This window comes from Dipodomys merriami, unplaced genomic scaffold (assembly GCF_024711535.1).
Source record: "Dipodomys merriami isolate MVZ:Mamm:240054 unplaced genomic scaffold, mDipMer1.0.p SCAF_12, whole genome shotgun sequence".
NCBI lineage: Eukaryota > Metazoa > Chordata > Mammalia > Rodentia > Heteromyidae > Dipodomys > Dipodomys merriami.
The window spans coordinates 44,851,232-44,865,732 of NW_027202493.1; the positions used below are offsets into that span (position 1 = coordinate 44,851,232).

Consider the following 14,501-nt stretch of genomic DNA (forward strand, 5'->3'; position numbering starts at 1 on the left):
GATGTGCCCAAGCAGACCTCAAGACTAATTTAATTGAGAAAATGTTACGATGAGTTCTGAGTAAATCCTGATAGGATGAAAGAAAAAGTTGTATGTTACGCTTTTATTTAAATTTGGATCCACTTTTGTAACTTAATTCAGTATTTTAAATATTTAAGGGGATATTTTGTCTTAACTAATAAGTGTCGGAGCTCAGAAACTGATCTTCGTAAATTGACTTAACATCAGACTTGTTTAGAATGAACATGTTGCATGACTTGGCTGATAAAAACCGAAGAAACAGGGATGAAAGTGTTTCTCCTTTTGAGAAAGCACTGTTTCCAAGAGCCAAACTGCATCCTCTTCATTTTTAAGACCCCAAATAAGCCCAAGTCCTAACCTATTTCCCTAAAGGGAAAACCAGGAACTTTGTTAAGAGTTTTCGTGTCAGCCCGGCTGCCAGCTCTGCCCGGCAGAATGAGTTTTTAGAAGGGCCTGGCCATCTCTCGGAAGTACTTCACAGGGAGGGGCCTGCCCCATGCCCAGGGGTCCTGTGACCATCCGGTTCCCAGAGGGCTTGTGCGGTGCAGGATCCTGGTTGGACGGCAGGCGTTCTGCTCTGAGTTTTTCCTGTTGCCTGGCTAGTGACCCCCCCTGCGGGGAGATAACGGAGAAGCCAGGAGGGCGGAGCCGCTCGCCCCACACGTCTGGCTGCTCTTAATCAACTTATCGTATAAGGACAGGGAAGCGAGGGCCTGGGATTCTGACAGAGCCGGGTCCTGAAAGCTGTCCCGCGGAGCGGAGCGAGTGGCAGCGCCCGGCCAGCAGGACGCCCTTCCCGCCGCGGCTGACAGCTCCCTCAGGAGCCAGCCTGTCACTGCAGCGGGAGGAAGAGAAGGCTTTCATTGATGGGCTCAGCCATGCAGCCCGGCCCTGCGCTCTAGACTCCAGGCAGCCGAGGGGCCAGCCCGACTGGGACTTTGCTGAACCCGTGGTTTATGACCAGAGAGAGAGAGACAGAGAGAATGTGGCAGTTTGTTTTCTTTACTTTGGGCTGTGATCTTGTCTTGGCCGCAGCCTACAACAACTTTCGGAAGAGTGTGGATAGCACGGGGAAAAAGCAGTACCAGGTCCAGCACGGGCCCTGCAGCTACACGTTCCTGCTGCCCGAGACGGACAGCTGCCGCGTGGGCTCCAGCCCCTACGTGTCCAATGCGGTGCAGAGGGACGCGCCCCCCGACTACGACGACTCCGTGCAGCGGCTGCAGGTGCTGGAGACCATCATGGAGAACAACACGCAGTGGCTGATGAAGGTAGGACCCGCCAATGGGCCATGCGGTTGAGATGGCCCGGTGAGCAGGGGCAGGGCCGCAGGGGGCAGGCTGGAGGCAGCCTGGACTCGAGGGACAGTTCTTTCAGGGCACCTGGGGGCGGGGGGCGGCAGTCACCGAGTAGAGAGTGACAAGGAGTATTTGGGGAGAAACACCAAAGTCAGGGTGGAAAATCTCCACCCCTGAGAGCCAGTTCTAGTAAAGCAGAGGAAGCCGGCTTCTCTGCGAATCTGAGGCTGTTTTGCTTGAGTAGTGGGAGCCGGAGATACCCACATACGGGGGGGGGGGGGGGCTGGAGGGTGGGGGCGCAAGCTTCAAGCCAGGAAAAATGTGACCATCACGTTAATCATGGACACTTCACGGATGAAGTCAAGTGCGTTACCAATTTCCTGAATTTCTTTACAAAAATAGAACCTCACTCGGGTAAATGAGAGGAAATTAAATAAAGGGACCTTATGTTTCTCAGAACCTCGGCGCTCCACTGCCAAGGCTCTGCCTTCTGGGAGGGGGGGCGGGGGTGTCGTTTTGCACCCGACCCCCTGGGTCCCAGCAGCGGCTCTGCCTGCGCCCACGTGGGGCTGCATTCCACGAGCCGTCCTCCCCACCCCCTGCTCACAGAGAGCTAGAAGCACCCCAGCCATAGTGCTGTTGTTCTTTCCCAAATGATTGTTTTCATGGAAAACCAACCCAAACAACCCTGGGATTTTCTTTATATGAACCATATGTACTCTGTGGGGAGTTGTAAAAAACACGTAAACACTAGATGAACCCTTAAACACTGTGCACGGACGACAAGCCAGCGCCGTGGTGCGTGACAGCAGTATAACGCCTTTTCAACACTTCCTCTTTTCAAGAAAGGCCTGCTTACTTTCTCCATCTTTCTCTTCAGTGTCAGCTCAATCTCACAATATCTGGAATCCTAGTCGGCGATTCTCAGCATCTCCCTTATGTTCAGAGAGGAAGCGACTGAGTTATTACTTGAACCGTGAATTTAAATGAATGACGGGCTCACTCATTGTGGCCGGAGGTAGTTCAAATACAAGCTCAGAAAACAACTACCCACGGGAAGACCTGGCAGGGACGGTGTTAACTTAAAACCCCTCCCGGCATCTCTCTCAGCTCCGAGGGGAATTCTCCCATCTCCTTTTCTAAGGCTGCTGTGACATGCTCCTGTTGAATGCTCTAAAATCCACAGACGTGCCAACAGCTCAGGCCGAACCTTAAAATCTCAACTGCACAGGTCCCAATACCTGAGAGGTAAACTGCACCCCACCCCAGACACCGCTGCGAGAATCTCACGCTCAGGTTAGTGACCTCTCCCCACCTACTGTGGCATGGGTCACGGGGGCAGAGCCTAGAGAGGAAAGCACACTTTTGAGCTGGTAAACATCTGGACCTGTCGACTGGCAAATCATCCGCTGAAGTAAACACAGGCAGGGCTGCTGAGCCGCGTTTGTGTGGCTCAGCCCACACTGATACCTGCGGTTCCCTTAGGAAAGCTCGGGTTCCCTCTTAGCTGCCCGCCCGCCCGGGCCCTCCTCCAGGTCCTGAGGCCTTCCTTAGAGAGGGGAGAGGAATTCTATCCTAGGTGAGGACAATCTTCCTTCCCAGAGTGAGGCTGTAAATATTTGAACAGCAGCACAATGGAATTTGACAAGCCCCACCTGGAGCAATTCCCGCTGGCTATGCTGTTCCTGGCGCTGCCCTGCCCCTTCCAGCACCTGTCCTGCCTGGGTACCGCACACCTGAGGACGGCAATGGGCCTGCGTCCCGGCTGGGTTTACAGGCTCCTGGCCCCCATAGAAAGCAAAAAGCAAACATGACCCTCTCTGGGTAGCTAAAGGTGACCTCTCTGTTGTCTCCTCTGCGTTTGGCACCTGCAATAATAAACACGGCTTTTGTTCCAAGGAAGAAAATCATGTCCATAGTGCAATGATAGGTAAGTGTGATAATCAGAATCGACATGGCCAGCGCGTGTCTATTTATAGATCATCACAGGGAGAAAAGGCAGGATTCTGTGTCTCATTGTTTCACATGTTTTCTTTGGGGCTGTTGTATCATGTTTCCTGACGAGCATGAAAACATTAGAGACATATTGCAAACCCTACCTTGAGTATGAAGAAGTTGTTGGGAAGGAAAACAAGCCCGTGTTTATGGTTAGTTCTGAGGTGGGGGAATGGTTTTTCAGTGGCTGGGTGGGGAGCACAGACCGGGGGCTTGCTAGGAGAGCTGTGTACATCACCAGAGACTCAGGCTGCGTGCACACGACCAGAGATTCGCGCCGGCCTGCAGCTGTGAGGCGGGGGGGGGGGGGGTGTGGAGTGTGCGGGGCGCGCAGGTGGCTCTCTGGGGGGCTGGACGGGGACACGGTGTGCGGACCCTCAGGACAGCCCTCTCCCACGGCTCCTCACGGCTCCAAAACCCACCGCTCGCAGGAAAGAACGAGTGGCATTTTGTTATGAGACCAAAGGTGTTTTTTTTCTTCTCCTGATGAGAGGAAATATGGAAAGGAAATAAACAACTACTTCACGCTGATGAATGCCTCAAATTTCATAAACAGCCATAAACTGCACACCCACTTTAAAAATGAACGATTAAAAATAAAACCGATGCCTGCTACACCGATGTAAACATTTCCTCTGACATGTTTTATTTTTCTTTGAACAACACAAGTACAGATTAGCAGCTGTAAGTGGAGCTGCAATCTTTTTTTTTTTTTTCCTTTAAGTGGTAATCATGCATCCTAATGAGGTCTGAGGCTGCAGCGGCTGGTCCTTCTGTGCATGCAGTGGGAACCCTGCTGGGATTCCCTCAAACACAGGAGGGCAGCCAGGGAGGAGAGTGTGGGCTGCAGCCCTCCCGTCCCTCCTCACTCCTGTCAAACACACGTGTGTGCGAGGAGAGTGTGGGCTGCAGCCCTCCCGTCCCTCCTCACTCCTGTCAAACACACGTGTGTGCGTGCACGTGTGTGCACATGTCTGTATGTGTGTGTGCATAGGTGCAAATTTTTTTAAACCATATGTGGCTGTCAAATCTCCTTTGTGTCTTAAAAAGACAAAACACAGCAAAACAAACACCTCCAAACAAAACTCAAAGCCTGGTCCTTACAGCCAAGGCAGCCCAGGCCCCTGTTCTCTGCGGCGCTGCCCAGCTGCCCACGTTACATCCTGACTCATGAATGGAGAGTGTGAAAAGGAAAGTGAATGCAGATACTCCCCTATGCAAGACTGCTAAGGAACAACTGCGGTTCCTATGTTTGATTATCTCATTTACTTCCTTACTATGGAAGGAAAGGTCAATACACTGCAAGTACTTGTTTGCGATGCATCATCTTGGGTAGTACAAGCAGTATTGCATGTACACCATGCACACATGTATTAAATGTTTGCTTTGTGTGGACAATATGGAGTCCATCTACAGTCTTTGTTTTCTGAGGTCAAGGAGTCTCTGCTTACCAAACAGCGTCTCCTGACATACTGCATTAACTACCGAAATCCACTGCCCAAGATGGTTGGCTTGCGGTGGACTTTATGACCTCTTACATCCTATATCCATGCGGTCTCCACACTGAGATTCCAAAACTGCTATTTCCATCAATATGGTTTGTGACCCTTGATGAAGAGTTTGTAACCTAACAGTTGATATGCCAGCCAGTATTTGGCATTTGACAAAGATAACGACTTGATTGCAAGTGTAACCACAAGCTCAGGTTGGCTCAGGCTGGCCGACTGTGCTTATTTTAACCCATAAAATCCTGCACATCTGCAACCCTAAAACATCTGTTCAAGTCAATTCCACCATAAGCAAAAGCAAAAATATTCTGCAAGATATGGGCAAGGCAAAGAAAATGCAAACTTCAAAAATGGCAGAGAAACAGAAAGATTCTTAACCACCTCCAGCCCTTTCCCCGAGGTTGCCGGGCTGTGACAATGTCCGAGGAACACCCACGGCTTCCTCCTAAGACCTGAGCCGTGGAGTGATGCCATGACAGGATCTCCTCTGGTTCACAAGTGGCAGGAAGAGAAGTTGGAAGGAAGATGGTGTTAGGGAGGACCCACGGAGGACAGGAGGGGGCCAAAGGAGTCTGGAGGAAGGGGGTGTGCCGTGGGGGGGGGGCGTGGGGAGGCTGCCGCCGCTGGTGACATAGTACAAGGAGCCTGGAGCGTCCGCTAAGAAACATCTGCCCATGGCAGGACAGCAGGGCCTGGAGAGCACTGGGATTCCTGTGCGGAGGTCAGGAGGGTGCACACATGAATCATGGACATGTGTCTGCCCATTGTGAAGCAGGTGCTCGCAGTTTTCAGAATGCTAAGGATGGCTCAGCAGACAAGCTCTACTCTCTCTCTCCTCCTACCTCTCGCTATAATTGTAGTTTGTGAGGTGTGTGTTTTGTCCCATGTGCAGACCCTGTGGACGTCTCCTTCATGAAACAGACATCTGGACTATTTTCTTTACTACATCTTCCTTTGGCCTGAAGGAACTGACCAGGAGAATTTTCTCCTAGTTTCTAGAATTCTTTCGACCGGTGAGAGCCACTTACACTTCCTTGCCAGGCTCTCATCCCGGAAGCTTCCGAGGTACACTGCAGCAGGAAAGGGTAGAAGCAGGTGTGATCAGCCCTGTGAAGCCTTTTCAAAATCCTGACATCAGGGGTTCACACCTGTCACCCTAGAGACTCAGGAGGCTGAGTTCTGAGGATCACAGTTCGAGGCCAGTCCCAGCAGGACAGTCTGTGAGATTCTTATCTCCAGTCAACCATCAAAACACTGCAAGTGCAACTGTCACTCAAGTGATAGAGTGCTAACCTTGAGTGAAAAAGCTAAGGGAGAGCGCCCAGGCCCTAAGGTCAAGCCCCAGTGGCACCTCTCCCTCCCTCCCTCCCTCCCTCCCTCCCTCCCAATACTAAATAAATAAAGCTCTTTCCACATCTCATTTCCTTTGTGCCACGATCTCTAAACAGGTATGGCAGATGGAATCCTTATATATATTTTTAAGCCCACGAACGAACACAGCACAGTACCAGCCAGGCATTGTGTGGTTTAGCAGTCCTGGGGTCCACCTGGGATGGAGATAAACACAGGAAGTATGCAGGTCCCTTCTCTGTCAGCGCAAGGAACCTGCAGGGCGTGGCTCAGGGAGGTGTATGAATATGGATTTGTGCACAAGTGCTGTTGTTTCTTAGGTCACTGACGTAAGTGAGTGGATACCACGGGCTGCCCCATCTCTCTTGGGTGCTTCTGGCCTGCGGTAGGCGTCACTGAAGTTCGTTTATTTATTTGCTAGAAAAATATTTACTCTGCGCCTACCCTGGTTTAGCAGGGTTTGTTCCAGGTGCTGGATGAGTGGAGGGAGGGAAATGCCCAGCCCTGCCCTGGGAGGCCGCAGGACATTCTTAGAGCGTGAAGAATGACAGGCATGACCAGCGAGGCCAATGCACCACTAAAAAGAAGAACTGGTTTTATTCCAGTCCTGGGCGTCCTGGGCCTGGTGGGTGATGGGACGGTGCCTGGCTTCAGCGTATCAGGCAGGCCACATGGTGGCTCTCTGGGATCAAAGTGGGCAGGTGGCACGGGCTGCCCTTTCCGCAGCAGGACGGTGCCCAGGCCACTCAAAGGCGGAGATATCTCCCGGACTAAGCGGCGACAGGAAGTCCTGCTGCATGCGTAGTTCAGAGAAGTCAAAGCAAATCTCTGTCTATGATAACTAACCAGGAGAAAGCACCACGGATATCCTTAGCCATGGCTCCTTTCTACAAGTTGGTGGACGGTGAAATCCTGAATTTCACCATCCACCACCCGAAAGGCCAGTACAATTCAGACTGGGAAGTGCTGTGTGGCCTTCCCTTTCCATTTTGTGACTTCAGCCGGCACCTGACGGGCCTCCCCCTGGGCATTCCCATCTCCATCTCCATGCTGTACTAAAGGTCCGAGTGCCTGGGTGAAAACAAAGCAGTAGACACCATCCTCAGCAATGTTCTAGACATTTCAGCTGCTTGGGACTAAAATGACTGTGTCACACATGGGTGGACAACGAGAGAAGCAATCTTCACCACTCACTGCAGGTCAGGTATACTAGACCAGTCGTCTGTAGATTAATATTTTAATTAGAGAGTTCCTCATGAAATTACCTTTCTTTCATGTCTTAATCCCAGCCTCATTGGTTGACAAAAGATGTGAAACCTATTAAAAATCTCCCAGGAAGTGGACTTCATCCTTTTATAGCATTCTTCCTTCCACTCACTAAGACAGTTCTCTTTGCCTTTCAACTAGGACCAATTAAAGACTCTGGGACCCTCCCTCCAGGGCTCCTCTGGGACCCCTCCAACTGCTTTGTTCAAAATCAGCCTTCTCTCTCCCTCTGAGCAATGTCTCAATTGTCTCTACATTCCTTTTGATAGCACGATAGAGTATCAAATCAGTATTTAACCTTAAAAAAAAAATAACAAGAGCCGGGTGCCAGTGGCTCACGCCTGTAATCCTAGTTACTCAGGAGGCTGAGATCTGAGGGTCTTGGTTTGAAGCCAGCCAGGGGAAGAAAAGTCTGTGAGACCCTTATCTCCAATAAACTACTCAGAAAAAGCTGGAAGTGGTACTGTAGCTCATGTGGTAGAGTGCTAGCCTTGAGCACAGAGAGGCTGAGGGTTAGCACCCAGGCCCTGAGTTCAAGCCTCAGTATCAACCAAAAATAAATCAACAAGAAACCAAACCAAAAAGTTTATTAAAACATAATGCATCACTTCTGGATATAGTAATTTTATATTGTTCCATAAAAAATGGAGATTTTGTGTGTGTGTGTGTGCTCTACTTCTAGCTTTCTGGTGGCTGGAGATTCAAGTCTCAACAGACTTTCCTGCCCAGGCTGGCTTTGAACCCTGATCCTCCGATCTCAGCTTTCTGAGTCACTAGGATTATAGGCGTGAGCCACTGACTCCCAGCTAGAAAATAGAACATTTTATAAGGGAAGAGATACTAGGACTCAGAGTCTACCATGTTGATGAAGTCTCAAAACAACAGGTCCTTTTCTGAGGAACCAAGGGCCTCACCCAAGTACAGATTCTGGGTACTAAGTATTTACCACCTTCACGCCTTTGAGGAAAGAATATTAATAAAGCACCCGGGTGTTAAATAGTAATCAAAGCGCCTCATTTTGTCACCATCCTCCAGCATCTGCGGTGGGCGTTGGCTCTGCCCCTCTCAGGCCCCCCTTCCCCCCCCCCCCCGCCGTGGAAGGGGGGCTTCTACCACCAGGAGGCTCCCATTTAGCGATGACGCCAGCCTCCTGTGTCCACCTGTCTGAGTGCAGCCGTGCGTACACCGCACCTTCAGCATGACTGTCTGGGTTAAAGCGGAATCTGGGTCCCCTTTCAGTCACCAGTTAGCAGCATGCCGCTGAACTTGCTACAGAGTGAAGACTTCTACTTTGGCTGCCCCAAACCTATGTTAGGACTTATGGTCAATGCAGTAAGGGGAAAACAAGCCTACATGCTTTTTTGGGGGAGGGAGGAGATCAGGACAGGCGACAGTCTTGATTCATTGTCCAGTACCTGCTGCTCTGCCAGAGTGCAGGCCTGGCTCCTCCAAAGGACTGAAGGTAGACAGGGTGGTAGGGGGCGGGGACAGAAGGTGAATCCTCAAGTGCCTCACTGGGTCACTGGGGAGAGGACAGAGTGCAGGGCACAGATTTACACCCCCGTGGCTCTGTGGTGTGCTGAGTCCGTTCACCATTGCTTTGCTCAGAACCTGGCCTGTCAGGAAGAACACTGAAGCTTCGGTGTGACCCCACCCTGATGGCACACAGCTGAGAGTTGAGTTGTCACCTTGGGCCAGGCCCACATGTCAGAGCTGGGGGAATTCGGGAACCCGCAGGGTGGTTGGCAAAGGTGAGGGTCACTGTCTTGCGCTGGAGGGATAAAGAGAGGGCAAAATCAGCCTTGAAGAAGAGGAGCTTGCGACCTCTGCCCCATGGCCCTCTTCCTGCAATCATTCACCCTGATGAGGCCACCCCCACTTTCTGCCAACTCAGACTGCTGGCGCAGGGGCCTCAGATTCTAGGCTGGGCTGGTTTTTATAAAACCTCACTCATCCCGAGAACAACGCTTGATGAGTATTTGTATTTGTATGCTCAGCGCCGTTGGCGCCTTCCACCCACAGCTTTCCTGCTTTCCCCAGCTCGGCAGGCTGTTCCGCGGAGTCCGAGGTCTGCTCCGTTGGAGCACATTGGAGCACTACAGCACACGTCCTTTCCTGTCAGTTCATCGTCTGCGGCTCGCGTGCGTTGTTATTTATATTGGATGTGCTTTCCTCGGCAGGGAACAGCCCTTGTCCTGGTCCTGGTGGGTATCAAACACTCCTTTTTCATAGGCAGGCAAGGCCTAGAGGCCTTCTTCTCTTTACCTTCCCCCTCCTATGAAACGTTCCTAATCGGCTTTCCACGTGTGGCTTTCCTCGCCCTGTGAGCTGTGGCATCTATACAGCTGGAGCGACTGACCGCTGCCCGGAAGGAGCTCTGAGGTCGGTCTGCTTGCTAATGCCATCCGGTCTTCAGGACACGCATGGCGGGCGGCGGAGGGCCGGCCTGGGTGCCCGTGCCTGGGGGCCCCGGGAGAGCTCCGAAGGCGTAGGTTGCTTCAGTGTGTGTGGGTGCTGGACCCTGAGGTTAGGACCTCAGCCTCCCTGGGACGTGAGGAGCCCAGATGACTGGAGATGGCAGGCCTGTCCCGACCACTCAGCCGTCCCCGGCCCTGCTGGGCTACCGCGGCCCTGTTACGTTCTGTCTCTGGTGCCACTGGACATTTTCCAGAGTGGAGTCTGCTTTGGTGCACACCAGCACAAGAATCCTGACTTTGAGCATTCTGCCATGGTGTGCATGGAATTTCCCAGGCTGCCATGGGCTCTGTCCCCGGCACAATGGAGCGGAGGGGACCGGGGCTGAGGTTGTGCAGAACAAGATTCTACTGGGTCTATGGGGCACTGGCATGCAGGGACAAATGCATGGGGACAAAACCTGCACTTAAATGCTCACTCTGGCCTCCAAAAGCCACCCAGGAGCCGCCAACATTCCAGTGGACAGCACTGCTCATCATCTGGATGCCAGGGCCCGGCCCGGCCCACCCTCCCTCGGGCGAGCCCATGAAGACGCAGAGCCACCCAGTTTAGGCTGGCGTGGACCACCGAGTTCTGAAACTTGGTTTCCATGGCAGATGGAAGTTTCTAGACTTCAGTGGCACTGATCAAGTTCAAATAGTGTGTAGGAGTCAGGACCGGATTCCAGTGACTGCAGGGAGCTCTGGGTCAAAACTGGAGGCAAGGTGACTCATCTTTTGAGTGAACCAAACCAACACCCTTAACAAAGAGAAACCAATGCTCCTGCTGCCTTCCTGCGCAAGGCCCTCGTTCCCGCGAGTGGGTGAGGCAGGAAGGGGTCTCCCGCGAGTGGGGTGCACCCCAAGCTCCAGCAGCGGCAGCAGGCCAGCCAGCCGTCCTGCAGGGATGGGGGTGAGGCAGCGGCCACCGCGGCCACGCCACGCGTGGAGAAAGAGCCCTGGAAACGACTCTGTGCTCGGTATGCAGGAGAAAAGCTGGTTCTGAATGGCATGCTTTTGACAGCTCGCCGCAGCGGGGGAAGGGGTGCAGGAATTTTCCACTAGCTTCCACCGGAACAGTGCGCAGGCGTAGCCAGGGAGAGGGGCGGGCCCGGGGCTGCAACCCACGCGGAGGAAACGATCCAAGTCCCTCGGACGTTCACCACAAGCATTCGGAGAATCGCAGCCGCACTGCTGTGCAGCTCAACCCCAGCTGGTTTCTCTGTGTGACTTAATGTCACACACCAGCCTGCCTGGGAACCAGTGCGGATGGCAGAGGAGAGGGGCACAGTGCTGGGGTACAGCGCTGGGGCGCGGCCCTGCACCCGGCCTGGGCGCCCACGGCAACCTACCGCATGCCAGCACGCGGCTCTGGGAACACCTCCGCCCAGCCGCTCCGCTCACACCCGCACGAGCCCCAGCGCCGGCCAGCGAGCCCGCGGGGCTGGCCTTCCTAATGGGATGGAGAGTTAGGACAGCGTCGAGGTTGTTTACCTTAATGAGGCCTTGCACAATTTATGACCGTTTTCTTTCAAGTTTTCCAATAAACACAGAAAGTCTAATGAAAGACAGGACCTGGAGTGCAGGCAGGGTAACGGCGAGGTAGGTTGTGCTGACAGTTTTACCAGAATGCAAGGTTCTAGGCTCTGAATTCCAACACTTCCCAGCTCTAGACTCTCATATTCATATCTTTCCCCCCATAGTGCTTCTAAGCCAAAAGAAATACCTAATGAGTGCCTTATGAGTGCATTTGGCTCAAAAAGCTTCATTACTGGTGCCCTCACGATGCAGGGGCTGCCGGGAAACAAGTGCACAGAAACTGTAAGAAAAAGGTTGGTTTCTAGCAGCCACCACGGCTTCTGAACCGACTGGACTCCAGGCAGGTGCTGCTCAAACTCTGGGATCAGATCAGGTGCATTCCGCTCAGCCCCGTTTTAGCGCTCGACCCTTCTGCGCTGCCTGTGTTTTCTGAAAGCGGTGGCCCAGCCTCGCAGCGAGGCGCCGTCGGACAGTGCACCTGCTCGGAGCGGCCTGTTCTCCCAGGGCCGACAGACGCTGAGAACCACCGTCAGGTGTGCAGTGAGGGTGCCTCGGCACACAGTTTGAGAACCCAGCAGAATGAGCGTGTATAGACCAGCTTACCGATGAGAAATGTGACGCAGCTTATGCTTAATTCTCACATCCGTGCTGCAGTTACACTTCCACACCAGCTTCAAATGACAGCAAACGCACCTTTCCCAGCCTCACAGCATGAACAAAATGGCTTCAGCCAGGGATCGACGCTGTTACTCAAAAGTAAGAAATGTGAGCCGAGCCGGGTGCCGTGGCTCACGCCACTCAGGAGGCCGAGATCTGAGGATGGCGATTCAGGCCAGGCCAGGTCAGAATGTCTGTGAAAACCTTTATTTCCAATTAACCACCAAAAAAGCCAGAAGTGGAGCTGGGGCTTGGGTGGTAAGTGTTAGCCTCGAGCAAAAATGCTCAGGAACAGCTCCCAGGATCCGAGTTCAAGTTCCAGGACCACCACAGACAACAACAATAGCAACAGCAGCAACAACAACAACAAGAAACACCATAAGGAGAAGTTCTTGCACTAGAGGAACTTGCTAAGGAATTACATTCATTCATTTAGTGTGCTTTCCTCAGAGCAAGCGGAGCGCCGACTCTTCTCTCCACCCTTCAGGCCGCAGAGCTTACGACAAATGCAATGCATGACTCCCGGGGTCGTTTATTTTTAGACTAATGGGAACTGTGTGAATTCTTTCTTGGGCCTCCCGGAGCACATGCCTTTTACGCTTGATTCAGGAAGAATCATGTTTCGGAATGTTGACTTGCTAATTTACCTAGCCAGCCCCATCTAACCCTCCGCAGGCAGCTGGGGCGGTGCAGGCCCCGGCTCTCTGTGGACACTGACTTTCCAGTTTGCACACAGGTACACTTAGGCACTCCCCGATGAAAGGTGCCGAGAGGCTTGACAAACTGTGGTCACAGTTTCACGGTAAAAGTTGTCAGGCATTTCATTTTTGACCTTTAAAACATCTTTTTAACCGAGATACAAGGCACAGGAGCTAGACCAAGCACACTGTTCTTGAGCTGATGGAGCTTATGGGCTTGATAAGGTTTTTATGTGTCCTGGGGCTTGAACTTAGGGCCTGGGCGATGTCTCTGAGCTTTTCTGTTCAAGGTTAGCACTCTACCACTTGAGCCACAGCCTCACTTCCGGCTTTTTTGGCGGTTATTTGGGGATAAGTGTTTCACAGTCTCTCTTGCTAGGGACTGGGCTGGTTTGAAAGGGGATCCTTGGATCTCAGCCTCCTGAGTAGCTAGGAAAACAGGCGTGAGCCATCTGTGTCTGGCATGGTAAGCTTTTGAAATGTAACTTCACCTAGTACCTAGGACTAAGTCCGAGACAGGGTTTTGTTTTTTTTTTTTTTTAACCCCCTGTAGCCTCTACAAGATGAGGGCCTCTTTAGCCCCTGCAGCCCTCCTAATGGTCTCCAAACCACACAGGGACTGCGCCACCACTGGGGAGTTTGGTCCACTCGAGTTTACGTCACGGTGATTGGGCGCCGATGACTCTTCCTCGGGCTTCCTCTACTTCTCCTGGTGTCTGGGGCAGCCTTGTCAACAGCCATCTGGTTCGTCATTTTTGCAAACGGAGCCGCAGAGCATCAGCATGGCCTGTCAGTCTCCCTGAAGCAACAGGCTTATCAAAGAAAGGGTCCTGCAGTAGGGAAAGCCTTGGTGGAAAGGTGTGGACCAAAGAGCATCAGTTAGCAAGTTCCGTCTGGAGCTGTGCTGCTGGCCACAAAGCGGCCTCTAGCTCCTCATGATTTGTACAGCTGGGCAGATGGCAAGTGAGGACGCAAGCAAAGTGTGGTGCAGCACGCCGCGTGTGCACATCTGCGCCTTACACCAATTCCCTTAGTGTGCAATCTAATGCAAAGATTCCTTTGGAATAAGTAACTATGCAACAGAAATAAAACAGTGTGTGTTCAGACTTCATATGGGGCAGTGGACCTTCCTTGGGTGGCCGGATTTCGTGTATCGACTCCCACTGCAGCGGTGGTGAGAAAGTGGAAAGCTGCCCAGGGCCCAGCTCGTGAGCGACATATCCATGAAACAGAAATCTGATCAACACCCTCTGAAAACGAGTCAGAAACAACATCACCCCTAGAGATGGCATCTTATAATGAGAAGTTCAGCACAGCATGTATTTTGTGGTGAGATACTTGCTTATTTAGGGTCAGGAGGCCTTGGAAGGCGTAATTAGATGCTCCGTGATTTGCCCAAAGTCATAATCACCATTTGCAATTCCCAGCCGGGCCTTTCTTCTCAGTGGAGTCAAACAGAACCCTCCACACAACACAGTGCCTGTGGTCGGCAGGACATTCCCGTGGACTGCGTGCCCCAGACCCAAGTAGAACATGCGTAAGGGTTTGCGATGGCCTTCCACAGTGGAGGACGGACGGGGCGTAACTATCAAAATGCTAAATGGCAAATGGCAGCCCGAGGTATGCTGGATCATTTCAGAGCAAGGAATGAAGGTGAATTATAATAGCAAGGAAAAAACGTGGTAATGTGTCGTGTCTTGCCACACAATTTGGGTG

General features: G+C 52.3%; 2 protein-coding genes across 4 annotated transcripts in view; one reads left to right on the plus strand and one right to left on the minus strand.

Annotated features, from left to right (window-relative positions):
- Positions 1–14,501, minus strand: part of Mcph1 (microcephalin 1) — a 150,913-nt gene that overhangs the window by 50,988 nt on the left and 85,424 nt on the right. The window lies entirely within an intron of this gene.
- Angpt2 (angiopoietin 2) overlaps positions 568–14,501 on the plus strand; it is a 45,743-nt gene continuing 31,809 nt past the window's right edge. Inside the window, exon 1 of the mRNA XM_070016828.1 lies at positions 568–1,292. Within this exon, the coding sequence (XP_069872929.1) occupies positions 978–1,292 (315 nt within the window). The 5' untranslated portion in view covers positions 568–977. The remainder of the gene's footprint in view (positions 1,293–14,501) is intronic.